The 26966-nt window shown below is 42.2% G+C and overlaps 3 protein-coding genes across 3 annotated transcripts in view; 2 read left to right on the top strand and 1 right to left on the bottom strand.

Annotated features, from left to right (window-relative positions):
- The window catches only part of kalrnb (kalirin RhoGEF kinase b), a 97251-nt gene extending 95292 nt beyond the window's left edge, over positions 1–1959 (bottom strand). The window contains exon 1 of the mRNA XM_066664878.1: positions 1832–1959. Within this exon, the coding sequence (XP_066520975.1) occupies positions 1832–1898 (67 nt within the window). The 5' untranslated portion in view covers positions 1899–1959. The remainder of the gene's footprint in view (positions 1–1831) is intronic.
- A 5271-nt stretch (positions 1960–7230) lies between these two features.
- On the top strand, positions 7231–15986 carry ccdc14 (coiled-coil domain containing 14). Its single transcript, XM_066665367.1, has 13 exons — positions 7231–7415; positions 7517–7572; positions 8473–8539; positions 8618–8690; positions 8778–8924; positions 9104–9286; positions 9525–9616; positions 9750–10350; positions 11435–11573; positions 11887–11969; positions 12078–12254; positions 14750–14882; positions 14974–15986. Exons 1-13 carry the CDS (start codon positions 7386–7388, stop codon positions 15881–15883), a joined length of 2691 nt encoding a protein of 896 aa, XP_066521464.1. The 5' UTR covers positions 7231–7385; the 3' UTR covers positions 15884–15986.
- A 1040-nt stretch (positions 15987–17026) lies between these two features.
- On the top strand, positions 17027–26829 carry LOC136691986 (IQ calmodulin-binding motif-containing protein 1-like). The gene is made up of 13 exons (XM_066664995.1): positions 17027–17276; positions 18043–18208; positions 18285–18405; positions 18524–18617; positions 20084–20183; positions 20285–20457; positions 20682–20788; positions 21282–21409; positions 21630–21772; positions 22714–22862; positions 24187–24318; positions 24636–24792; positions 24976–26829. The coding sequence occupies exons 1-13, from the start codon at positions 17171–17173 to the stop codon at positions 25197–25199; spliced, it is 1800 nt and encodes a 599-aa protein (XP_066521092.1). The 5' UTR covers positions 17027–17170; the 3' UTR covers positions 25200–26829.
- The last annotated feature ends 137 nt before the right edge of the window (positions 26830–26966 follow it).

Genomic DNA, 26966 nt, shown 5'->3' on the forward strand with positions numbered 1-26966 from the left:
AGAGAATAAAGATGTACACACAAGCTAAACTTCATCCACGAACAAACAACAGTCTGTTTTTTTACCCTCAAACACACTATTCCACCTTAAAAGATGCTTAGCTTCGGAATGTAAACAAACAGAGAGAACTGCGATTGTCCACCATTGTAGATGTTCTCTACAGACCCATTGATCATAAAATTTGCACAAAGGACAGTTTCAGTGTTCAAATGATGTGGTAAACTAATAATCCACAAAAATGGAGATACGTGTATGCTTTTCCTGGACAGTGACCATAAATGAAAGGTGGTGTCTGGGTTTTACACACACATTATATATGGACAGCAAGGATACATGGTAGTTGTTCCAATGTGTGCATTGAATATTAGCGCTTACATGTGACATTGTGTACAGCCTACACGTTATCATGTGTATTATACTGGATGTCTATGGGGAGGCACCCCGCAGCACATCACAACATTACTGACCTGCAAACAGACACAGCTTTTAAACTCAGCCACAGCCAGCCTGCCCCCCACACACCAGCCCTCCAACACACACCATCACCCACTCAATCCCACATACAGATGTATACATTAGCAGAGGGGGGCATAAAGGAGCTTAGGGTGATTTCTCATCAAGAGTGACGGCTATGCATGCTGGCCTTTGCTGGGTGGGCTTCAGAGAATTAGGCCACTGCTAAAGGTTACAGTTCAGAGGGTCTGCGTGCAGTGGCCCAGACCCTGGCACTGAATCAGTGTTACACGAAGCAACACGGCCTCGAGCACAAGGTTCTATTTTAAAAAAATGCACACACTGCAGCCCTGACAATCAACAGGCTTTCAGCCCGAGCGACGCGAGCCAGCGTCGCGCTCGACAAAAGGCAGGCAGCCAGCCACTCCCGCAGCGCGAGCGCAGGCGCGAGCTGCTGTCGCTCACGGGCGGCAGGTAGGCTACCTACAACAGTAGCGCGCTCGCGCCCTATATATCACAGACAGCTCGTCCTTCACGTGCACCATCGCTCTAGAATTCCAGTGCACGCTCCGTTGCACTTCTCAAGCCAGAATGCACGTTCAGAAGTGCAATTAGAGGCTCTGGCATGAAAATGCATCTTCGTGATTAGAAGGTACATTGTTAATGCGTGCTCTAAGAAGAGGAATGCACGCTCACAAACAGATTTATAGGCTCTAGAAGATATAGAGTGTAACCTTAGAATCAACGCTCTGTAATCAGAATGTACATGTTCAGAACTATGACTAACTGCTTCTAGAATGAGAACGCATGTGCAGGCTCGAGGATGAGAATGTATTGGAATTGCACGCTCTGAATTAGAGGTGCACGCTGTAGAACGAGAATGCAGGCTCCGAATCAGAACGCGGGGCTCTTGTGTCGCGCTCAATATTAGAATGCGCGCTCCAGAATGAGAATGCACGGTCCAAAGGCGCGTTCAGCATTCAAGAGCGTTCCACTTGCACGCTCCTGGACGAGCAGCATCCGTGTAACGTTACAGCGTCTGCACGAGCAGGAACATGGCTGTGCTTTCACTTCAAAGACATGGCTGAGCGTTCACGAGCAGCCAAGTGTTGAGTAAAAGGCTGTGCAGTGTACAGCACTGGGTGTGCCATTTATCGGGGAGCCAGAACCGTGCACGCGCGATTTCAAACATATCGGAGCGCTCTCGGGCTCCCACTCGCCATTACCGAGCTATGGAGAGTGGGGGACGGCTACAGTCGAACAGCATCTGTAACAAAAGCAGCGGTGCAGCGTTCACTGGCATGGAATACACACACACACACACACACACACACACACAGGACAAAAGCGCAACTGTGCACATGCAGCCTAGCGTTACCTGTCTTGAAAAACGGGTCCGTATCTGGATCAGATGGTCCTTCATCAGCTGCCTCGGCGGAATTCATTGTTGTGTTGCTTATTGTCTGTTTGTCTTTGACAAAATGCTCCAGCTGTTGATAGCACCTCTCCCTGTTTATTATGTGCGAGGTCCCCAAAAGCGCGCCGTCGCCTCCATTAGTCGAGCGCGGGAGCTCCGGGAGCTCGTGGCCGCTGTCCGTCAGTCCTGAGGCGGCTTCTCCGTGCACACACACACACACACACACACTCCTCCCTACTCACAGCACACACACCCTCCTCTTTACTACAGCACCACAGCTCAGCCACTATACGCCGCACCGGCCGCTATTGTTCACCGTCTCTGCCAGAAAAACACTCCCCGCCAGAGAAGCTCGTGCACCGCCGTCTCGTGCTTCTCTTTTAGCGACGTGCGCGAGCACGGATCCACAATATAATAAAGACGGTGGAGCTGTAATTATGATATTAATATATCTGTAACCATAATGCCCCAAATATATTCGCGTATGACTAAACCTAATATTCTCTGATAAGAACTGATGCCAGAAACTGCCCCACTGCCCCTCTACGTTGCCCCCTTTAATGTCCATCTGTTCGAGTCAGGATTTTATAGTTATAGCCAAATGATATTAAATATGTCACACACTAACAATGTCCCATAATAATAATAAAAAAGTGTTTGATGAGAATTAAATCATTGTTAAAAGGTTAAAGCACACTGTCGATGTAACTATGGGAACGACGCTGTAAAAACGGTCTGTTTCGAATCCGATGTGGTTGTGATGTCACAAAAATTTAAATTTCAAAAAAACATCCAACATTGTGAAAGGGCAGTCAGTGTAGTCTATCTTTTCATAACGTAAAGATTGTTTCCATGAGGACAGCCTTTGTTTTTTTGCAACTGGATTTTGACGCTTTTGTTCACACTTGTTTCTCAAATACTCCAAAAAGGCACTATTCAGTGCTTGTATCACCATGTGTCCTTAATGATTAATGTGAAGTATAGCGAACAGTCACAAAGGAATGAAAATGAATACAGTTTATATTGTATGAGAGTAAAATTGTAAAATATTTATGACTGTTTTGGCACATAAACTCAAACATTGTATTGTTGAAAAAAAAAACATAAATAACCCAGTGAACAATTAGCCGTTGATTCAACGTTGAAATAACGTAATGAATGCCGTCTAATCAACGTTCTCTTAAAGTTGAAAAGAAGTCCAAACACAGACATTGAAAAGACGACTATTAGACGTATTTTGGACGTCCATTGACGTTATTAATTGGTCCCGAAATAAATTACTTGTATAAAACGCATTTTGGACGTCCACTAACGTTATCGATTGGTCACCACTTTACTAACTTTATTAAGATGGATTTTGGACGTCCATTGACGTTTAAAATATGTCCCTGACGGACAGACTACTTTTAGAACTATTTTGAACGTACAGGGACGTTCCTTGTTTACTGGGAAATAAATAAAAAACACAAGTGAAAACGTTAAAAAACAAATAAATGAGATTAAAATGGTTTCGTTAATGTGTCCTTAAGGCTGAAACAAACCGCTTTCTGATTGGCTGCTCCATATTGGTTCTGATTTGAAAAAGCAGTGCACTCAACAGAGTGTGAATAGGTGGGGCCTAGCTGATGTAGGCAGATCATAGCAAATATTTCTAAACGAGTTTCATGACATCTCGAAAATCACTGAATTCTAAAAAAAACATAATTTGTACTGTTCAGTTTCCATATGAACTGGGAAATACCAAATGTTTACATTGTGTTACATTTTTATGTGGTGTTTCTGTTTTATAAAAGAGAAAACATTTTTTAAAAAGAAGAGGCTTTCCAAGATATTGGCGCTTTAAATGTGGTTATCAGAACTTGCCAGGAAATCTAGCCTTCCTGTGATTCATACAGAGTCCAGGGTCACTTCAGCATTTCAGGGAAACAAACATGACCTCATAACATCCTATGAAGACAGACAAATTCCATAAATGCAAGAAAATAGCTTTTCAGACTTAAATATTGTACATGAATTAATGAGACTTTAGTTATGAGAACATGTTCAGATTACACTGGGTTTGGATTAAGATCATTCAAAGGTTCAGGTTGTAAAGAGAAGGATATTAATCTCATTAAATACAAGTGTAAATACAAAGCATTTTCGTTTATATTTAACAGTATATAATACAGTGGTTTTAACCAGAAAGAAACCATTTTTACAGTGTAAATATAGAACAGAGACAATCTATTGTTGCCTTCAAGGCCTTAGAAGAAGTGCCTACTTAAGATTTCAGTGGTTGTGGTTATATTATGATACGAATTCAAATGTCTTCTTGACAGAATACTAGAAACCATGAAAAATCTTAATGACCGCTGAAATCTGTTTTCTGAATCTATTTGCTGAAGATGAAAATGATTGGCAGGTGCCAAACTCATTAAACAGTCACCGGTTTCCACTTTTTTGGTGTTTTGGTGCCGTGACCTCCTGTTTTCAACATAACTTAAACTCTGTTAATAAATAGCACATTGTTGTGGTGTTGCTTGTGCACTAACGTCATAATTACTGTTTACAATAGGACCAGAGTGTGGTGCTTATGCATTTTTCATGAGAAAGTGTAATCCAGTCAAACTGGGGACGCATTTTCTGTGAGAAATGTAAATAGAATCGGGCTCTATCCAAATAAAATCCAAACATGAAACACCTGATAATGGAAGGTGTAAATAGGCTCAGCTTATCAGGAGCAGGGCCCAGCTGGAACAAAGCATGTGAGAAATATAGGTTATGGGCCCTTTAAATGGGTAACGAGGCCCTCGGCGGCTGACAGTGAAATGTCGCCCCCGTGTGGATTCAGATTGTTACGTCAGAGCTGCGTCACAGTGGTGGTTCCCTCACAGAGGGGCTTGTACAAACCTATATTTCCGCAGAGTCGGAATTATAAAGGCTTTTATTGTGTAGCTGAAGTTTTGGACAAACTTGGTAAAAGATTTTCTCACGAAGAATTCATAAACAAGTTATTTTTCTTCATATAAAATATAAAGAATATAACTAATGCTATACCTCAAGGTCTATTAATTCTAATGAAACATCTAAAGCCATTTTATTGTGTTTCCAAATTGAAACCTTTGCTTTATATTAATGGTCTGTCATCAGTAACTATCCAAATAAACACAAAAGGGAAGTTTTTGTTATTTGTTAAAAGGAAAACAATGCTTCAAAGGTCTTGGTCAAACAGCTTGGTCTCTTCTTTACATATTTTGCATTTATAATAAAGTCTGGGACCTATACATTTATAAATTCTGCATAATATCTAGCTGTGAATTACTATCACACTACACCAACTGATCTAGAACGGAACTGTTCATTTTGTAAAAAAAAAAAAGGCACTGAATAAGTCCTTCATGAGCTTTTTGAATGTCATTATTCTAAAGAAGTTTGGAATGATTTGTCCAAATATTTTTCAGATAAATTTTGATACAGAGTAAAAGTGAACCTTAAAGATGTGATCCTTGCTTTAAATTGTAGGGTCTTTTCCATAAAATTGAAACTCTGATGATGCTTTTTGCAAAATATTACATACACAAGTCACCATTTTGTAAATATAAGCCAATAATCAAGGTTTTCTTGGTTGAATTTGATTTATTTGTTGAGTTTCTCAAATGCTTAAAGGAACACTAAGTCATATTGTTCCCTCAAAATTACAGTTTCACAATCACTGTGATGCTTCACTGACCTGTAGTAGGGAGAATAGAGTGTCTGTGGCTGCTATTCTGCGCTCAGCACTGCTGAAATTTCACTATGTTAATTTTGGAAGAGGGTAGGAAACCCCACTTCACGCCCATTCCCCATTGATTTCAGTACAGTGCTGTAAATATGAATATTACACTAGTGGGAACACCAGCAAAAATATCGTACCTAACCTTCCTTTAAGCAAATGTCTACAATTAGATAGATAAAGGATTTTAGTTTAATGGACGTCTAGAATGTTTTGTCATTATGGGTTTATCTTATTTTATTTATATATTCTTTTTGTTTTTTAATAAAATAAATAATAAATAAAAACAAAAATAAGTGATAAAAGGCCATAATATATATTCTCTCTCTCTCTCTCTCTCTTTCTCTCTCTCTCTCTCTCTCTCTCTCTCTCTCTCTCTCTCTCTCTCTCTATCTTAAGCTGGCACCATTGCTTGTAGCCAAACTTGAGATGCCCCCAGTCTGTCAAGGCTTTTAGGCTTTTACATGTGTTACATGAGACAGATATAAGCACAATGTGCTGTACAGAATTGTGTGGTTGTTTGTTTTTGTGGTCGTTTTTTTTTTCTTAAACTGAGCAAATTGCATAGAATTTACAGTTTTCAACAAAGCCCCTAAAGAAGAAAATAAAAGAAGGAACAAAAAGCAGAGGAACAATGATGATTTGTTCATAGCTGAATCACGAATGAGTCACCGTGTCTTGATTGGATGCTGTGGTGGTATACGAGCTGTCAGACCAACTCGTCCCTGGTAAAGCCTGTAATTTCTTCATCATTTTGTCCTCAGGAAGGTGCGCAATGGAGTGGTGAAGGTGTCCGATTTCATCAACAACCATAAAGTGCGCCTGGAATGAGATCTGTAATGGAGTAATGAGAGGAAAGGCCTTCACCAAAACCTCATCAGCCTCTCTCCCCCAGGACTCCATCACCCAATAAAACCAGTCACAACAACAGGGCTGTTGAGAGATTACTGTTCATCACATTATAAATTTCACGGTGGGCTTCAGTGTCGTAGCCTATTTAGGTGCTTTTGCAAATAGGGTACTATATCATGATTTGCCTACAACTTATGGAAATGTAAATGGTTTTATTAGCTCTATTAACTTTATTTATTTCTCTTTTTCTATTTAACACCCGTCTGACACTGTGTCATTCTTTGTAACTGTATGAATTCTGAATAAAAATATCCCAGAGGTGTACAAGCAAAAGAAGCACTAAGGGACACTTGGTTTACTGGTGTATATACTATAATATTATGACCACCTCATTTCTTTACTCGCTGTTTATTCTCTCAGCTCCACTGACCGTACAGGAGAACTTTGTAGTTCTACAGTTACAGACTGTCTGCTCTTTATATTACTCTGTATAACTAATTAAAAAGAGGAAAAGGTCCTAAACGCGGGAATAACAGTTCAACCCGCGAAAAGCACCCTGATTAGCAGCAGTGCCCATGGTTACAGTGTCTCTGCGTTCTAGGATACGCCCATAGCTGCGATTGTTGTGATATTTGTGCCTATTGGTTGTAATTATAGAGATGGACAACTTTTTGAACCAATAGGCGGTAGCGTCTGCATGACGTCACACATAAACGTACCAATAAGCGTTAAAGTAACGGGGCATTCTGTTCCTGTTGGTCGAGGGCGCCATCGTCTTCGGTTTGAAGTGATCAACAAACTCGCTCCGGGTTGACGGCTGAGGGGTTATAGGGTGGAGGTTTCTGCAGCTTTTTTTTTTTTTAAACATCCTGGAAACATTTAACTTCATAGTTTTTTATATCTTACAGAATGGCGAGACAAGTAAAACCCAGGCACAAGGTAAAATACGGTTTCATTCAATGCAATTAGTCAATGTTACAGACGTTTTTATTCATGTTACTGTGTCTCTTTGTACCTTTTCCTCTCTCTGTCACTTGCAGCTGATCTCTTCAGGCAGATTGACCGGTTGTGGGCGGGGACAAGTCAACAAGAAAACGTAAGTAATATTTAAAGTAACACAAGGTAATATTTTTACATTAAAATCATTGTGATGCTTCACTGACCTTTAACAGGGAGAATAGTGCCTCATATTGTAGCTAGCTACTTTAGTCTCAGCTCTGTAGAAACTGCTAATATAACTTTTAGAAGAGGGTAGGAAACCACCACCCTCCCTCTCACCACATATTGTGCCCCTTTCAAGGAACACTCAAAAGTAGTGTTTTGCTGCAGTTTTGGGTGCACTTGGCTCTCAGGAGGAGTGAAAGTATGTGTGTGTGTGAGAGAGAAGGTGTTACATTGAGCCAAAATACAAACAAAACATACCTTTACTATTTTTAAACCAAAAATTCTAATTGAATCCCCTTAAAACATTTGGTTTCCACACAGTAGCGCTGTAGCCTGAGGCCACAGCAGCACTCTCAAGCTGTAGCTAGGGGCTGTGTGTGCTCCAGGCTAAAAGAAACCCAAAATAATTTTGAATAATTTACTGTCTCCACTGTAAACTATGTTATTGTGGTCATTTTGTGTTAAAAGAACACTAGGGGAAATTATTATTATTATTATTATTATTTGCTCCTGTGGCTCCCCCTGGTGTCATTCATTTTTACAGCACTGTACTGAAGTCAATGGGGAGGGAGATGGAGTGTGGCGGTATCCTACCCTCCTCCAAAAGTTACATAGTGCCATTTTTGCAGTGCTGAGCTCAGAGCAGCAATAACAAATGCTCCGTTCTTCCTCTTACAGCTCAATGAAGCATCACCATGATTTTGAAGCTGTGATTTGAAAGTAAAAATATTACATAGTGTTCCTTTAATCACTTTGTTGTAATGAACTTAAATCAGAACTGTTCACAGTGATGTTGTTTATAGTTTTAAAATTGCTATTAACTGTATTGCAGTGTTGCAAAGCATGTAGCACCTCTTGATGCAGCCTACTCCCTTTACTCCACTGACTCAGAAGATCAGGTAGACCTCATAAAGATATTTCTGAGTGAAAAAGCTTTTTCTTTGCATTTATGTTCATAAGTAATATGTGCTGACTAGGTGACAACAATAAACAAAGGCTTAGATCGCTGTGCTGCTTTACTCAGTGGTATACTTCAAGCTGAGAAAACAGGTAGGTGGTGATTCCATATTTTTATGCTAAGTGTAAAGCATACAATTTTATGTGTGCATTTTTTGAAGTCTCACTCTTGTTTAACAGATTCAACACAATCCAATGCAAAGTCACATGTCCCCAAGATGATGTCTTCCAAACTGAAATCTAAAGCAACGCATGGTAAGCTGGAGGTGGAGAAGAGGAGGCTTGGAAAGAAGTCAAGCTTAGTCTCTCATTCAACCAAGAAACCAGGTGATGCTGCAAGTTCATGTTTCAGTGGGTAAATAAAGACAAGTTAATGCACATGCTTTGTTACAAAATACAATTCAAAGATGCCTTCTGATCTTGACTTGTGGATCTGATGGTATTGGATAACCGACCCAAAACGTGACACTGCATATAAACGAAAACTGATCTGTCTCCTCTTTTAGCTCCAGTGCAGAAGACTATCCTGTGCTCTCAGTCTTATCCAGGCTTAAGAGGACAGCCTCTTGTCCCACGGTCAGCTGTCAAGCCAGCAGCACCGACACCTGTGACACAGACAGAGAACATCCAGCCACACTCAGTTCCTCTGTGTACAATGTCTGGGGGCAGCAACAGCCTTCCAATAACTGGTAAAAACAAATGCATGTTGCCAAAATTATGGATTTTTGTGTCTACTGTGTCTTTTTATATGCAGTGATAATTCTTTCATGATTCCATGAATTGTATCATATACAAAGAAAGTGACACCTGGGGGTCGTCTAGAGATTAACCAATATATATTATGTCATATGTTTCAGGTGTTATTGCAATGTTTATAATAGTTTTATATTTATAATGGTATATCATGTGTTTTTTTTGGGTTTGTAGGAGTGCAGCCCTCCACAGTGTTTAACTGCCGCTTGACCACTTCCACACCAGTCCTGAGTCCTCCAAGACCCCTGTCAGCTCACAGTCAAGAGGTATGAGTCAGCACATTCACAGGATATTGCAAGATGATATTTTTGCCATAGAGGCAGTAGGGATGAATGCTATGTTTATCCCTGACCTGTTTGTCTCTTTTCTTTGTCTGTCTGCATTTCCAAATATGTGCAGTGTCCTAGAGGGTCAGATGGAGAGATGCGCTACTTTACCCAGCAGTGGGACATAGCCACTGGAGGACAGTTACATCAACAAGGAGTTTCAAACACAGCAGCTCCGTCCACCCAATACACAGCTTCCCTCTCTGTGGCCCCAACTCAGGTCTCTTTGTATTCAGAGGCAAAAGAGGAGCTGAGAGTGTCAAGGCCTGCCTTAAGTGGAGCTCACACGGGAGCAGTTCAGCAGAATAGCCCCCTGGAGTCACAGAAACAACCTTCAACTTGTTCTTCACCTGCAATGTTTTCAGCACATATACCCCCACCTTCACCCCTCACCAACCATCTCCAGATGCACGTACTCCATTCCGATTCTCATGGTCATTATCTTTCCCCTGAGGAGAGCTCAGAGGAGAGTGGGGGTTGCACCAGTGAGGAAGAGGAGTTGGCTGAAGTGGACACTACACCGGTTAGAGATACAAGCTGTCAGACCAGCATGAACAAGCCCACAGTAAAGCTCAATAACAGTAGCAAACCTCCAAGCCCTGAGAAGACAGCCAGGAAGGTCGTGACTGTCAAATACCTTCTTGGTGAGCTGAAGACTCTGGTAGCTAATCAAGGTGAGGGATATACTCTTGTTGCTTCAGCTGTGCATTTCTGTAACACTGTATTTTTCCAGTGTGAATTACATTCACATAGTGCAGGTGTTCTTAGACAGATCATATCAGGTCCACCAGCATCCTACCTAGTTTAAATATTTGTGTGTTACAAAGTTGGCTTAGTGTAAATGTTAATAGCACTGCCTTCCATGCAGCAGATTGGGCTGCTATTCCCCATTCAAGCAAAAGCACTGCATTACATCAGTTCCCCAACATTTTAAGTTTGCTGATATCTGTAGTAGGGCGGCAGTCACACAGCTCCAGGGACCTGGAGGTTGTGGGTTGGATTCCCGCTCCAGGTGACTGTCTGTGAGGAGTGTGGTGTGTTCTCCCTGTGTCTGTGTGGGTTTCCTCTGGGTGACTGTCTGTGAGGAGTGTGGTGTGTTCTTCCTGTGTCTGTGTGGGTTTCCTCCTGGTGACTGTCTGTGAGGAGTGTGGTGTGTTCTCCCTGTGTCTGCGTGGGTTTCCTCCGGGTGACTGTCTGTGAGGAGTGTGGTGTGTTCTCCCTGTGTCTGCGTGGGTTTCCTCCGGGTGACTGTCTGTGAGGAGTGTGGTGTGTTCTCCCTGTGTCTGCGTGGGTTTCCTCCGGTTTTCTCCCACAGTCCAAAAACACACGTTGGTAGGTGGATTGGCGACTCAAAAGTGTCCGTAGGTGCGAGTGTGTGAGTGAATGTGTGAGTGTGTGTGTTGCCCTGTGAAGGACTGGCGCCCCCTCCAGGGTGTATTCCCGCCTTGCGCCCAATGATTCCAGGTAGGCTCTGGACCCACCGCGACCCTGAACTGGATAAGCGCTTACAGATGAATGAATGAATGAAGGAATGAAAGTGTAATGTATTTAAAATGGGAGCTGCTAAATTAGGCCACTGTTTGATAAGAACAACAAATGAAGAATTGGTTACATGTTTATTTTTGCCTAACGTACCCCTTCAACCACTGTCCCTTTTTCTTTTCTTGTGTAGCATGTAGCCAGATGTTTTCAATGTTTTGTCTAACTTCAGGATCTTCTTAATGTTGTGTAAATGAACTGTGGTCTCTCTTCCCGCAGACAGTGAGGCAGTGCGTCTCATTTCTGAGGTGGAGCAGAGTATTTCCCTGCTGCCCGCAATGGTTGGCAGCACCAATGTCCAGGCAGAGATTGCTCTGGCCTTGCAGCCCCTTAGGAGTGAGAATGTGCAGCTCCGCAGGTCGGTGTGCTGCAAGACAGTGGATGAAATTATGAACATGCAGTAAACAAGATTATGTCACAGAGTGTTAGAAAGCTCATAACCAATTTTATTTTAGAACGATTTTATTTTAGATCTTGACATGGTTTAATTTGTGTGTGCTATGACCCAGGAAAGACATTTTCGTGACACTATCAGAATAGCTTCCATTACTTGTAAACAAATGTCTAGTGCAAACACCTTGACTAATTGCCTCTTCGTGAGTTTATGTAAATTATTTATAATCGTTGTTCTAATACCCTGACGTGTCTGTGTGTGTGTGTGTGTGATGTAGACGTCTGAGGATATTGAATCAACAGCTAATGGAACGAGAGAGAGCTGAAAGACAGGCCAGACCAGCGGACTGCAATCTGGAATGTAAGTAGATGGTTTAGAGCCGACAAAGATGTGTTGAACTGTTGCTGAAGGTTTTAACCATTTCAAACAGCCTGGCTGTGTTAAACTTGGAATGTGTGTGTGTTTCAGTGGCCACATTGCAGTCCCTAAATCTCACACTTCAGACTCAGTTAAATGACAGCCGCAGAGACCTGGGAAATCTCGAGCAGGAGAACCAAAGGCTACAGAAGGCTTTGAAGGACAAAGAGAATGATCTACGGCAGAGCAAAGAGGAGTGTGAGTTAGAGACCAGCCGTATACGTTTCGGTAAGAATTTCCCAGCATTGACCAGTTAAGAATTTGGATACATGAGTATTCACTTGGGGCGGCACGGTGGGGCAGCAGGTAGTGTTGCAGTCACACAGCTCCAGGGACCTGTGGTGTGTTCTCTCTGTGTCTGTGTGGGTTTCCTCTGGGTGACTGTCTGTGAGGAGTGTGGTGTGTTCTCCCAGTGTCTGCGTGGGTTTCCTCCGGGTGACTGTCTGTGAGGATTGTGGTGTGTTCTCCCTGTGTCTGCGTGGGTTTCCTCCGGGGGAGTGAGGTGTGTTCTCTCTGTGTCTGCGTGGGTTTCCTCCGGGTGACTGTCGGTGAGGAGTGTGGTGTGTTCTCCCTGTGTCTGCGTGGGTTTCCTCCGGGTGACTGACTGTGAGGAGTGTGGTGTGTTCTCCCTGTGTCTGCGTGGGTTTCCTCCGGGTGACTGTCTGTGAGGAGTGTGGTGTGTTCTCCCTGTGTCTGCGTGGGTTTCCTCCGGGTGACTGACTGTGAGGAGTGTGGTGTGTTCTCCCTGTGTCTGCGTGGGTTTCCTCCGGGTGACTGACTGTGAGGAGTGTGGTGTGTTCTCCCTTTGTCTGCGTGGGTTTCCTCCGGGTGACTGTCTGTGAGGAGTGTGGTGTGTTCTCCCTGTGTCTGCGTGGGTTTCCTCCGGGTGACTGTCTGTGAGGAGTGTGGTGTGTTCTCCGGGTGACTGACTGTGAGGAGTGTGGTGTGTTCTCCCTGTGTCTGCGTGGGTTTCCTCCGGGTGACTGTCTGTGAGGAGTGTGGTGTGTTCTCCGGGTGACTGTCTGTGAGGAGTGTGGTGTGTTCTCCCTGTGTCTGCGTGGGTTTCCTCCGGGGGAGTGAGGTGTGTTCTCTCTGTGTCTGCGTTGGTTTCCTCCGGGTGACTGTCGGTGAGGAGTGTGGTGTGTTCTCCCTGTGTCTGCGTGGGTTTCCTCCGGGGGAGTGAGGTGTGTTCTCTCTGTGTCTGCGTTGGTTTCCTCCGGGTGACTGTCGGTGAGGAGTGTGGTGTGTTCTCCCTGTGTCTGTGTGGGTTTCCTCCGGGTGACTGTCGGTGAGGAGTGTGGTGTGTTCTCCCTGTGTCTGCGTGGGTTTCCTCCGGGTGACTGACTGTGAGGAGTGTGGTGTGTTCTCCCTGTGTCTGCGTGGGTTTCCTCCGGGTGACTGTCTGTGAGGAGTGTGGTGTGTTCTCCCTGTGTCTGCGTGGGTTTCCTCCGAGTGACTGACTGTGAGGAGTGTGGTGTGTTCTCCCTGTGTCTGCGTGGGTTTCCTCCGGGTGACTGACTGTGAGGAGTGTGGTGTGTTCTCCCTGTGTCTGCGTGGGTTTCCTCTGGGTGACTGTCTGTGAGGAGTGTGGTGTGTTCTCCCTTTGTCTGCGTGGGTTTCCTCCGGGTGACTGTCTGTGAGGAGTGTGGTGTGTTCTCCGGGTGACTGACTGTGAGGAGTGTGGTGTGTTCTCCCTGTGTCTGCGTGGGTTTCCTCCGGGTGACTGTCTGTGAGGAGTGTGGGGTGTTCTCCCTGTGTCTGTGTGGGTTTGCTCCGGTTTCCTCCCACAGTCCAAATACACACGTTGGTAGGTGGATCGGCAACTGAAAAGTGTCCGTAGTGTGAGTGAATGTGTGAGTGTGGGTGTTGCCCTGTGAAGGACTGGCGCCCCCTCAAGGGTGTATTCCTGCCTTGCACCCAATGATTCCAGGTAGACTCTGGACCCACTGCGACCCTGAACTGGATAAGGGTTACAGATAATGAATGAATGGATGGAGTATTCATTTGATTCTTTGGTCTTTGGTATTTGATTTTCTAGGTAGCACAAACCCCATTTCCAGATAAGTTGGGTCATTTGGTAAAAAATAAATCTGTGAGGTGTTCGTACTCTTGATTATTTAATTATTTATTCATGTGTGTGTGTGTGTGTGTGTGTGTGTGTGTGTGTTGAGCGTTCTGAGCAGTGTGGATTGTAAAGCGTCCTTGGGTGTCTAGAAAGGTGCTATATAAGTGTAAAGATAAATTTATTGTTCATTTCATTTTTTTTTTAAAAAGCATGTCTGTTTAGGGCAACACTGTTGAAGTGAATGACCTTTTGGAGTGAAGGAACAGCAGTGTCCTTCTCCCTCAATCCTCGACTGAGGTGCCCTTGAACAAGGCACTGAACCCACACTGCTCACATTTTTATTTACAAATGAGCTTGGGAGCACTTTGGAAAACCCTTGTCATATAGCACAGTCCACTGCAATACCAAGAAATACAAACCGAAACTCTATTCCACAGAGAAAAAGCCTGGAAATAAATGGTTAAGATCAATATTTTATATTTCTTTGTGCACTCTCCCTTCAAAATAATTTAATTAATGTTTATGCCATTAAACAGTTTTACTACTACTTGTCTCATGTGAAATAATGCTTGCTTAATAATTGCTTTATTAAAAAAATATTTAATTATGAGATACATATTTGTCTGTTTATTTTATTTCATTTATTTAATTAATTTAGATGTAAGTCAGGCACTGGCTCAAATGAGAAACTGTGAGGCTAAGCTGGAAGATTCTGAGAGGGAGAAGATTGCACTGACTCGCAACCTCCAGCAGAAGGAGGCAGAGATCACAAGACTACAAGAGTTCATTAAGTATATTTGAAGAACAGTTTAGTATTTAAAATTGATTATTGATGGATAATAAGTAAATATTTCAACTGTCTTTTTTTTTTTTTAAACACAGAAATCTTAAGAAAAGCCCTACAAGAGATGTTCTTTGCCTTCCTGCTCAGACAGACATGCCCAAACCTCTCTCTCAGCTCACCAAGAGTGTTCTTGATTTGTTTGAGGATCAACAGATAGGCACTGCTGGAACTGACAGAATCTCTGACTCTGTTAAGACCTACCTACAGACTCTAGAGGGCACTGGACACAGCACTCCCCCTCACCAGTCACATTCACTGCAATCCCCCAGCCAGTGGACGGGCAGAGAAGAGGCCTGTATGTCACATCAGGCCAAAGCCTGTTCACCCAAATGTTTGGATGTACCAAGGTTAACACAGGACAATTCAGCTGAGAGTAGAGCGCAGAAAGGATGGGACAGTGATCATGGAACAGCTTTTGTCCCTCTCAGAGAGAAGGTTAGAGTGCAGCCCAGAGTGGATTTTGCACAGAAGGGGTCTCAAGTGAGGGCTAATGAAGGGAATTCGTTTGATGGCACCAGTGGCCGTCCAGGACTCAAGTATCTGGGCCTTGCTTTTGAAAAACTTGGCATTTCAAATGAACTCCCAACCCAAGACCTCAAAGCTCTGGACGATAACCGTGGTAAAGACTTCCTCTCTCATGCTGATGGTGTGGGCTCACAGTTGAAACGTACCAATGAGGGTACAGTTAACCACCTTGCAGAGCAATCCCCGAATGCCCGGCGCTGTCTACAGATGGGTGATGCATCAACATGCACAGGAAGGCCATCAGTGTTTGAGAACACCCTCTCATCCTGTGACATAAAATCCCTAGCTTCAGAATGGAGTGTGAACTCTTGGTCTACGTTTAATACTCGTGATGAGCAGGACTTCCAGAAAGGTTTAGCAGCTCTGGATGCCAGCATTGCTAGCTTACAGAGAACGCTAAAAGCTGACTTGAAGCTAAATTGATCAAATATTTATGTTCCCTTCCAAGCCTGATTTGGTGTATTTTTATGTATGTTTGTGTATTTTTCACATTTTTAATTATTAAATTATTTAAGAAATATAAAAACTGCTTTTAAATTTTGACTTGTTTTTGTTTGCTGTGTTTGACTCTTGTGGTATTTTGACAAACGTTTTGACATGTCAAGACCCCAGTGAACTGTGTTTACTTGTGTAAAAGTGGAATTATATGTCCCTGTTAAATATGAAAATATGGATATATAAAAATCCAGTACAAAGACTGGATTACAACAGCCAGTAAGTAGTTCACTAAGGGATTGTTTGTGCTGAAGCCTACTGTGACACATGAATGAGTTTTAGTTGTATGCTCAATTTGGTCAAACCTACCCATATTGATTTTTTTATGTAAAAGAAGTAAATGTGACCTTCACAGCAAACTACTGTTAAACATGAAACCTTTTTGCTCACTTTTTTTGCACAAATGTATTTGATTAACAGTACAGATTTACAAAGTGCTAAGGCCAATTTGTTAATGCAAGCTACCTAGTGGATCAGACACAGTAGGGCTATTGGATGTGTTTTTTAAACCCCTCAGTGTCACTGCTGATGTAGTAATAGTGCGCCAACCTAAAGTTTCCATCCATCAATGTCCTGTGTCCACATTCATAGAATGTGCAGCAAAAGATGAGTTACTATTTCTGAATTTACATCTACAGGGAACTGACAAGGTAGGTGTGTCTAGCAGAATGTACAGTGAGTGGATAGAATGTTTAAAAAAAAAAAAACTCCACCTGCACTGCTGTGCCTGATCCATTCCACAACCACCACCCATATAATACCTGTTCTATGGGGGTAATGACCATGGAAGACAAGGGTGAAATGAGGTGTCATAGATAATAGAGGTATACAAAATATGCAGAGCAACATTTGGTCTACAGTTGTTCTACTAATTGTAGAACAACGAAATGCACCTATATGGTCAGTGGAGTTGATAAAGTGGTCACTGGCTGTACCAGAAACTATAGGTTATTATAATGTTAAGGCTAATCTGTGGAAAACACTAGGTGTGTACAAAGTGCACTAGATAGAGTAGGGAAGATAGATGGACTGTCGCGGACTGATGACGCAGACGTTGCTTTAGAAACCAATTATGCGGCTTTGGCTGTAGCTCTGTGAACATTAAAAATAATATAAATATAATGCTTCCCTGGGATTATTAAAACAATAATGAACAGCTTTATTATCATCGTTTAATTAAAAAAAACACTCGCAAAACCGAGGCAACGTTAAAAAATGGCATCTTTAGGAAAAGATGACGGGAATGTAAACACAACTCTCAGAAAACTCACGGCTGAAAAATCAGAGGAGAGCTTTATGCAGGTCTTATCAGAAATGAAGGGTGAGTGACATGTTTTTTTTTTGTCTTAATGCCATATATAATCTGTTCCTGACCCGTTACCTGTTGTTTAATGACCAAAATAAAGACACAACACTGGTGTTCAGCTGCACTCACACACACAGCTTGTATAGTCTCCCCAGAAAAGAGTGAAACAAAATACATTGCCCCGGAGCAGCTGCAAATGAGGAGGCTAAAACTAATATGTTCAATGCTAATTGTTGGCTAGAAGTGTTTTAAGGAGTTACAGAGGGATGAATTTGAGTGGTGTTTGTGATTTAGCAATAATGAATTTCTTGCCCAGCTGTGGGCGGTCCAGTCCAGTGAGTACTGGTTCACATAAAGCACAGCTGTATATGTGAATATCAGAATAATCAAATTATGAGTGTGATAGGATTATATAGGTACAGTATAGAAACACTGTGAACAATGCAGACAGTCTGCAACTACATACTGCTCCTGTACAGAAGCTGCTATTGTACAGTACTGAGCATTGTTTGTGTTGCACTCATGTTGCATTATCACTGTCCTTTTAAAATCATGCATCTCCATTTTTGTATTTCCATCTTTTAAAAACAGCGGCTATTCTTCACATTGTGTAAAAACATGTTTTTCATTGGACTGCGATGATATGATGGATTTCACGTGCAGTATAACTTTCTGTTTCTCTGTGCATACGACAACGAAACTTGTGATTCTTCAATGTTGAATCTTAGCACTGATCCAACATCAGTACCTGACTTCACCAACAAATTTCCTTCTGTGTTAGAGCTTCTGAGCAGAAAAGCCATGGGAGACCAGAGGGGTCTAGAGAAATGTAAACAAGGCCTTTACGACGATGGCGTCCTTGCGTACTGCTGTACCTCACTGAAGTTCAATCCTGCTAAAATCGATGGGGGTTATGCTTCTATTAGGCAGATGGCAGACATTATCAGGTAGAAAGAGAAAAATCTGTTTTTATTTTCAGTGCGTTCACTTTTACAAGCTGTTGACACTGTTGTTTTTCTTCAGTACATGCTGTGTAGGTATCGGCTCTGTGAGAGACGAAGAAATCTTCCTTCACCGGTTTCTTCCATCAGTCACAGAAAACCTATTGTTCCTCACTCACCGACTCGTGAACAGAACCACGGGGGTGAGAAACATCTATCTGACTGATTGAAGTCTTTTTCTAAATTTACTCACATTTAAAACATTATTTCAACAGAATATTATGACTTGGCCCTGGAAATGTTTTTTTTTCCCTCCACCAGAATAAAGGACATGTTGAGATGCTCAGTCACTTGCGAAAAGTTTTCGATTCTCTCAGTTGGCTTCTGAGGGCTTACAGTCATTTAATTCCCTATGGTATGGCATTGTTTTCATACTTCCATCCATCCATCCATTATCTGTAACCGCTTATCCAATTTAGGGTCGCGGGGGTCCAGAGCCTACCTGGAATCATCGGGCGCAAGGCGGGAATACACCCTGGAGGGGGCGCCAGTCCTTCACAGGGCAACACAGACACACACACACATTCACTCACACACTCACACCTATGGACACTTTTGAGTCTCCAATCCACCTAGCAACGTGTGTTTTTGGACTGTGGGAGGAAACCGGAGCACCCGCACAAAGATACAGGGAGAACACACCACACTCCTCACAGACAGTCACCCGGAGGAAACCCACGCAGACACAGGGAGAACACACCACACTCCTCACAGACAGTCACCCGGAGGAAACCCACGCAGACACAGGGAGAACACCTCACACTCCTCACAGACAGTCACCCGGAGGAAACCCACGCAGACACAGGGAGAACACACCACACTCCTCACAGACAGTCACCCGGAGGAAACCCACGCAGACACAGGGAGAACACACCACACTCCTCACAGACAGTCACCCGGAGGAAACCCACGCAGACACAGGGAGAACACACCACACTCCTCACAGACAGTCTCCCAGAGGAAACCCACGCAGACACAGGGACAACACACCACACTCCTCACAGACAGTCACCCGGAGGAAACCCACGCAGAAACAGGGAGAACATACCACACTCCTCACAGACAGTCACCCGAAGGAAACCCACGCAGACACAGGGAGAACACACCACACTCCTCACACACTCACACACTCCCCCTGGGGCTGTGTGACTGCGACACTACCTGCGGCACCACCGTGCCGCCTTCATACTTTCAGTTAAAATCTATTCATGAGTTTCAAAATTCTGTAAATGTAATGCAGCAATGCAGGGGTGAAAAATGAATCAATATTATATCTATCTAATATTATATTATAATTGCATACCTTATAGAACTGAATAGAAACTTGCATGCATTAAATATGAACTGGGTGACTTTATTTTATTTCTTAATAATATAAATAAAGCTGTCAAATATTAAGACAATTATTTAAATATATTTTAACAGTCCACAACCCTGAAATGGATTAAGCGGCAAAGAAGATGATGATGATGATATTTTAACAGTGGGATGAGCACGTGTTCTGTGCCGGAAAAAAGAGACCTGTTCAGGGCAGCTCTGTTGGCTCTTTTCTTGGCTAAGAAACAAACATAGTATGTTAACATTCTGTTAACATAGTTCAAGAAAGGCACTCGGGAGACATTTCCTAGTACGTTTTTAAGTGGAGAAAATGAACACAAAGCTTGTACCCTGTCTGTGGAGGGGTTTACCAATTATAAGCACCAATCCCCTTATGTGCTGCGACATCAAGAGCATGACTAACTGACCATCAGCAAAGACACGATATTTGCAGGTGTGATGACGTAATGTAACATTGAAAGTATCTGGCTTCCTTCTCCCTAGTCCTCCATTCCAAACATTATGAGAGTGTGCAGTTATGTGAGGATGATGAAGTCTCTGCAGTTACTCTAATGATGTGGTGCAATCTCTTCAGGACAAACGGGTAGGACACAGCACATAGGCTGTATAAAATATGTTGGTGTAATAATAATAAAATCAATAAACATTACAAATAATAATACTCCCTCATTTACTTTTCTGCAGTGCTGTTCTATCTGAGATGGGAAGGCAAGCTCTGAACAGTCTCATGGATGATGTTGTTTATAAAATGTCCAGCAGCTCTAACCCTGTGATCGGCAGCACTGCTACCAAAATTTTGCTGCTTATCATTGAGGAGAATAGCGAGTCTCTGCAGCTCATTCACAAACACTACAACGGTAACTGGAAAAAATGATTAAATGATATAAAGTATAAGCCTACGTCACATTAAAAATGCATGGGTATGTCATTAGATTAGATTCATAGTAAGTCACTGTAGTAATATTTACTGTTCTAATTTGTAGTAATATGTGATATTGGTTAAGTAAAGTGTATTTATGTTTGTAACTCATGCTCGGCAGATTGCAGGTTTGATGCAGTGCCTCTGTTTTGTGCCCTGCAGGGTTGGATGATTTAGTGAGGAAAGACTGGCAGGGAAAAGGCTTTGATGCAGCATTGCAGCAGCTTATCCATCGACTGCAGACCCAAGTTCCTAAAAGAGGCTCTCATGTTTGTGGAATAAATACATTTCTGGCAACTCAAGTATCTTGTACTGCACCTATTTTAACACACTTGGAAATAACACATCTGATTAGCTTATAGAAATATGTAGAAACAGTGGGTTTAGTGGGGAATGTTGATGATTGCTGGGCATGGTGGAAACTTAAACCTGCTTTTCTACCAATCTGTGGAAACCGCTATAGAATGTGCATCATTAGGCAACATATAAATATAAGGAACGCTTGAGTTTCATATTATAGCCTGTGTAATGGATGTATAATGTATGTATAATGCCAATATCACAGTAGTGACTTACAAAATCAGCCCTGTTTTCAAGCCCTTCATGAAATAATGTGTAGAAAAACTGTACAAACGTATACCTCTTCCCTGTTGCAGACTGCTGTAACTGTATTTTTGTCAGTTCAATGAGGCAGCTGTGCAGTTGTGGAAACTCAGTAATTGCCTATTATGAGAATAATTGTAGCCCTATCTATTTGATCAGGTTAAACCTTCCTCTGAGGAGCAAATAAGAGCTGCCACTGTGATTCAGGCAGCCTGGAGAGCCCATCAGACCAGATCCAGGATAAAAAAACTTCCCAGAGCTGTTAGCACTTTACAGCGGAGTTTCAGGTGTGTTTTAGCCAACAAAACTACATAGTTAATACTCCAAAGTTCTGTCTACGTTGTGTCTAGGTGCTAGAGATTAACTGATATATCATTTAAGGTGGACGGATGCCTTAAGGTAGCTGCAGTTCCAGAAGAAGCTGAGATAGCAGAATGTACAATATATTTTACTGATATTTAAGTAGGTACATGTTATTATCTGCATTGCCTTTGTTTGCATGTGTAGAGAGAAGAGGCGACAGCAGAGGGAAGAGACAGAGAAGAGTTACGCAGAAGAGGAGTTACGTCAGCAAGTGCTCCTGCGCAGAAAGAGGGCCATTCGCCAATTCCACCAGCGTCAGCTACATCTAATGGAGATTCTGCCTGCAGGTAAAAGACACACGTATTTAAACACATCAAAGGGATGTAAAACCTGAAGTTGACATACATATATATTGTAATACCTTGACTTATGAGTTTAATTCGTCCTGTGCCCAAGCTCGTAACTCAGCTCGTAAATCATATCAAATTAAATTACCACTTTAAAATGAATTGAAATGCTATTAATTCGTTGCCCCCTAAAAACCACATCAATTGTTTTTGGTACATGTTTTTAAATAAGAAAAAATACTTTATATAAAACAAATAATGTATAAATGTAAAATAATACTTAATGATAAAAGAGAATGTAAAGAAATTAACTTGTTGTAAGTGTATTTCCCTTGAAGATCAGACAAAGATGCTGGCAGAGGTGGAAGAGATTGGTGGAGGAGGTTGGGGGAGTTTTCCATTTAGTGCTCTATAACATAACTTAGTAGCTACACACGTAATGCTACAATGCTACTCAATCGTAAGTCAAGGTTTATATATATATATATATATATATATATATGGCGCAGCAGGTTAGTGTCGCAGTTACACAGCTCCAGGGACCTGGAGGTTGTGGGTTCGATTCCCGCTCTGGGTGACTATCTGTGAGGAGAGTGGTGTGTTCTCCCTGTGTCTGTGTGGGTTTCCTCCGGGTGCTCCGGTTTCCTCCCACAGTCCAAAAACACACGTTGGTAGGTGGATTGGTGACTCAAAAGTGTCCGTAGGTGTTAGTGTGTGAGTGAATGTGTGTGTGTCTGTGTTGCCCTGTGAAGGACTGGTGCCCCCTCCAGGGTGTATTCCTGCCTTGCGCCCAATGATTCCAGGTAGGCTCTGGACCCACCACGACCCTGAACTGGATAAGGGTTACAGATAATGAATGAATGAATATATATATATATATATATATATATAAAATTACGAATTTTCAGAGAATCATAAGTATATATATTTGTGTTTTCCAGATCAGCTGTCGCGATATCTGGGTGAACTGGAGAATAGAGCAGCTCTGTTGATCCAAAGAGTGTGGAGAGGACATAGAGAGAGACAGAACTTTCAGAAAAGCAGATACCAGCTCAGACAACACAAAGCTGCCGTTACACTGCAGAGAGCCGTGAGTGTCTCTTTAAAAGAAGCATACATAGTACAGAGTTTCACACTAATTAAGCCTTAGATGGAATTACTTTATATGGTAGTTTCTTTCCCTTTACTGCAATACTAGCATTTTACTGCAATAGCATGATGCTATTTAGCCACAAGGGCATTGGTGAGGTCAGGTAGTGATGATGGATTATATCTGGATCACAAACACCAATCTGGTTAATCCCAAAAGTACTGTATTGTGCTCCATCACTCCAAACAACACAGCTTTAATTGTTATTTTGGAGTAACAGGTAAAAAAGTCTGAAATCAGAGGAAGAGTAAGTCAAAATGGATAAGAAAGAGACTCAACAGATGTGTAATTAAGTATTAAACAGAAATTTTATGTGTGAGATATTTATTTTAGTCCAGCAGATTTTTCTACAATTTTTACGGTGATATTTTATTATAAATTATAATATATATTATTATATTTGCATATATCATTCAGTATGTAATTCCAAATTATTACTCAGTAACATTTAAACAGTACCTAGTAGCTGATGTTTGGTGAGTACACTGGAGTGGATTGGTTGCCATAGCATCATCCAGGTAGATGCTGCCCACTGGTGGTGGTTGAGGTAAAAGCACTTTTAGGGTCTAGGACAGGGGGTCGGCAACCCGCGGCTCTTTGATCCCTCTGATGCGGCTCAGCTTTTGAAAATAATTATAGTATTTAATTAAAATGTATTTTATTTTACTTCGTTCATTTTCAAAATGTAATTCTATGAAGATTGTGGCGATATTGTAACATCTAAAATATTTTAATATTTAAAATATTTTGTCGCTCTTAATACACGTCACAACTTCCAATGTGCGACACCCGCCAGTGTGAGGTTTCTTGAACTTTTTGACAGCTGACTGCACGTCCAAGGACTCAAATAGACATTGAGTATTTTACTTAACCGTCAACACAACGTCTTTTTTCGGAGTTACAAATGTTTTGTTGCATGCAGAAATGTTATTTCATTTTTCTAATTTCATAAATGTAACACAGTATAGTTTGTTTATACATAGCACAAAGGCAAAAAAAAAAAAAAAAAAAAAACCTGTTATGCACAGTGTTATTTCATGTAAAATTTCAAAAGGATTTTGTGGCCCCCAGTGTTTTCTTTACTGTGTGATACGGGTCCAAATGGCTCTTTGAGTGGTAAAGGTTGCCGACCCCTGGTCTAGGAGATTGTCCAAGTAAGTAGGCAAGTATAACAACGTAGCAGGGATATCTTTACAACTTAGTCCTAGGCTAAAAGACTACTGAGAAAATGTGTATCTGCTTGTACATTGTTGTCTGTGTTCAGATTTTGAGGTTCCTAAAGCGACGAAGATCTCAGAGGAATATTCTGTCTTCATGGAAAGGCCCCAGAGGCCTGACTGATGGCAGGAGAACAGAACTGAGGAGACAGATCGAGGAGCATATCTCCCTTTACGCTGTGGGTTAACCTCTAGACACACAACACAGCTCTGGCTGAACACACTAAGCTGACTGCGGATTAAGACGATTAGGCACTAGTTTTTTGGACGGTTAATTTAGGGATTTTGTGGTTCATGCCTGTTCAAAGATACAGGCAAATGATGTACATCCATATCATATTCGTACCCATATCACAGAAAAGTGCATGTTAATTTAATGAAATCAATTAATTTGTTTTAATATACACAGCCCAAGTCTCCTTTGGTGTCTCCCACTAATGATCTATAGTAACAGGCCTTGTTTTTGTAAGAACTGCATGTCTCTTGTGTTTTTTAGTCCTCTGTAGTGTCAGCAGAGGGCACTCTGGAGCTCCATGAGAAAGCACAGAGTATGCTGCAGCAGCATCTAATGACCAGAGCCTCTGATCTGATTCAGGAGCAGCACAGGCAGGCTCTCCTGGCCCAGATCAACACAGACATGGAGCTCCTTCTCAGTAAGAACTTTTGCTACAACATATTTATTACACAATTACAGTATATTATAACATGTGAATGTGAATATTTTATACATTATTAGTTGTATGATACAGTTCTTTGGTAACTTATAGTTTTTAAGCATGGAGGCATAAACTGAGAGTGGATAGATAACAGCACGCCTGTGTTTTCTTGTCCCTCAGATGCTCCCTCTCTACAAGACGCTAGTGAGGAAGCCTCCAGCCTCTTCCTCAGCCGCTCCACACCCGTCGCTGTGTGCGCTCGGCAGTCCCATAACTTCATGCTGCAGAGTATGCGATTGCCCTGGTGGAGGAGGCTGGGAGATGAGTCCTCCAGCCCAGAGACACTTTCTCATAAGGACCATGAAATGGAGTTTGAGTCTTTGTATCTAGGTGGCACCTTATAGCCAATACTCACGGTTTATCTATGGCAAGCATTTCTAGGTGCCTTTATTGGACCATTTTTAATGGAGCCTTTTGTATTTATTCATTCATTCATTTATTATCTGTAACCCTTATCCAGTTCAGGGTTGCGGTGGGTCCAGAGCCTACCTGGAATCATTGGGCGCAAGGCGGAAACACACACTGGAGGGGGCGCCAGTCCTAAACAGGGCAACACACACACACACACATTCACACCTATGGACAATTTTTTTGAGTCGCCAATCCACCTACCAATGTTTGTTTTTGGACTGTGGGAGGAAACCTGAGCACCCGGAGGAAACCCACGCAGACAAAGGGAGAACACACACACCACACTCCTCACAGACAGTCACCCGGAGGAAACCCACACAAACATAGAGAGAACACACCACACTCTTCACAGACAGTCACCCGGAGAAAACCCACGCAGACACAGGGAGAACACACACACCACACTCCTCACAGACAGTCACCCGGAGGAAACCTACACAGACACAGGGAGAACACACACACCACACTCCTCACAGACAGTCACCCGGAGGAAACCCACACAAACACAGGGAGAACACACCACACTCCTCACAGACAGTCACCTGGAGCGGGAATCGAACCCACAACCTCCAGGCCCCTGGAGCTGTGTGACTGCGACACTACCTGCTGCACCACCATGATGCCTTTTTGTATTTATACGTAGTCAAATATTTATAGCTTTAGAAAACCATCATTTTGTAAATTTCTTTTTGTTTTGTTTTTTGGCAGTCTATAGGGTACAGTATTAGAGTTGGTCAATAAAACATAATCGATAATTACAGTAATGTTCAGAATCATAATATCGCCCTACTTTACTTTTACAATGAAGGCAGTTAGTGTTGTCATTTTGCTTATTACATGGATCTTCAGAATGGCACGACCAGTTATACGTACGGGAATAATTTACATTTATGTTCATTTCTCATCTCAAAATTGCCCAAATTTCAAAGTTGATTTTTACTGTGTACACAGTCCAGTAAGCCCTGATGTTATAAGTGTGAAAATGACTCTGCCTGATCCTTCCCAAATTAATCAGTTTCCCAACAATTTCCCATTTTACACACAACAGCTACAAATAGTTCTGTGTTTATATTAGATTTCACCTCATAGGACCAAATATCTAGGGTGTGGGTGATTATTTGTTTAATAACTTGCTCCTACTTTTGAGATTAGCTTTTTCAATTATTTTCCATGTGGACAAAGAGGACAGAAGAGGATATCACATTAGTTTTTAGAGAAAAACGATGGGAAATGTGTACAAAAAAAGTGTAGTTTGAAACCACATTCTCAGCCCCCCCTCCCCACCCCTGCCTCTCCATCTCTGGTGGATAATTGAATCGTGGTCCTTGGCTCCAGAGCTCTCTAAATCTGTGGAGTGTGTATATGTGTGTGTGTGTGTGTCTCATGCCCACAGTGCCGCAGACTCGTGCCAAGGCCCCATTCACAGGGCGCCCGTCATTATTTCATTACACACATGTGAAAACAACAGAGTGGTCCACTCCACTCGCGCGATTAAAATAACATTTTCAAGAGAGGAAAAATATGATGGAGGTATAATTATCTCTTTATGCAGTGTTTTACAGCAGCAGATAAATAAGACCTGCTTTTTGGGGAAATGTGGCTGAGTTTTTGTGCGTGTGTGTGTGTGTGTGTGTGTGTGTGTGTGTGTGAGGGGTTAAAGTACCAGGTAAATGTGTGAACACTGTGCCTGCCAAGGATCC

Source organism: Hoplias malabaricus, chromosome 3, assembly GCF_029633855.1.
Source record: "Hoplias malabaricus isolate fHopMal1 chromosome 3, fHopMal1.hap1, whole genome shotgun sequence".
Taxonomy (NCBI): Eukaryota; Metazoa; Chordata; class Actinopteri; order Characiformes; family Erythrinidae; genus Hoplias; species Hoplias malabaricus.

Excerpts from the sequence above, each read along its gene's own strand:
- ccdc14 (XM_066665367.1), top strand. The coding sequence starts at position 7,386 with ATGGCGAGACAAGTAAAACCCAGGCACAAG. Across the intron at positions 11,574-11,886 it reads GAGAATGTGCAGCTCCGCAG|ACGTCTGAGGATATTGAATC; the intron begins GTCGGTGTGCTG and ends TGTGTGATGTAG. Across the intron at positions 11,970-12,077 it reads AGCGGACTGCAATCTGGAAT|TGGCCACATTGCAGTCCCTA; the intron begins GTAAGTAGATGG and ends TGTGTGTTTCAG.
- LOC136691986 (XM_066664995.1), top strand. The coding sequence starts at position 17,171 with ATGGCATCTTTAGGAAAAGATGACGGGAATGTAAACACAACTCTCAGA. Across the intron at positions 18,618-20,083 it reads CAGTCATTTAATTCCCTATG|TCCTCCATTCCAAACATTAT; the intron begins GTATGGCATTGT and ends CCTTCTCCCTAG. Across the intron at positions 20,789-21,281 it reads TTCCTAAAAGAGGCTCTCAT|GTTAAACCTTCCTCTGAGGA; the intron begins GTTTGTGGAATA and ends CTATTTGATCAG.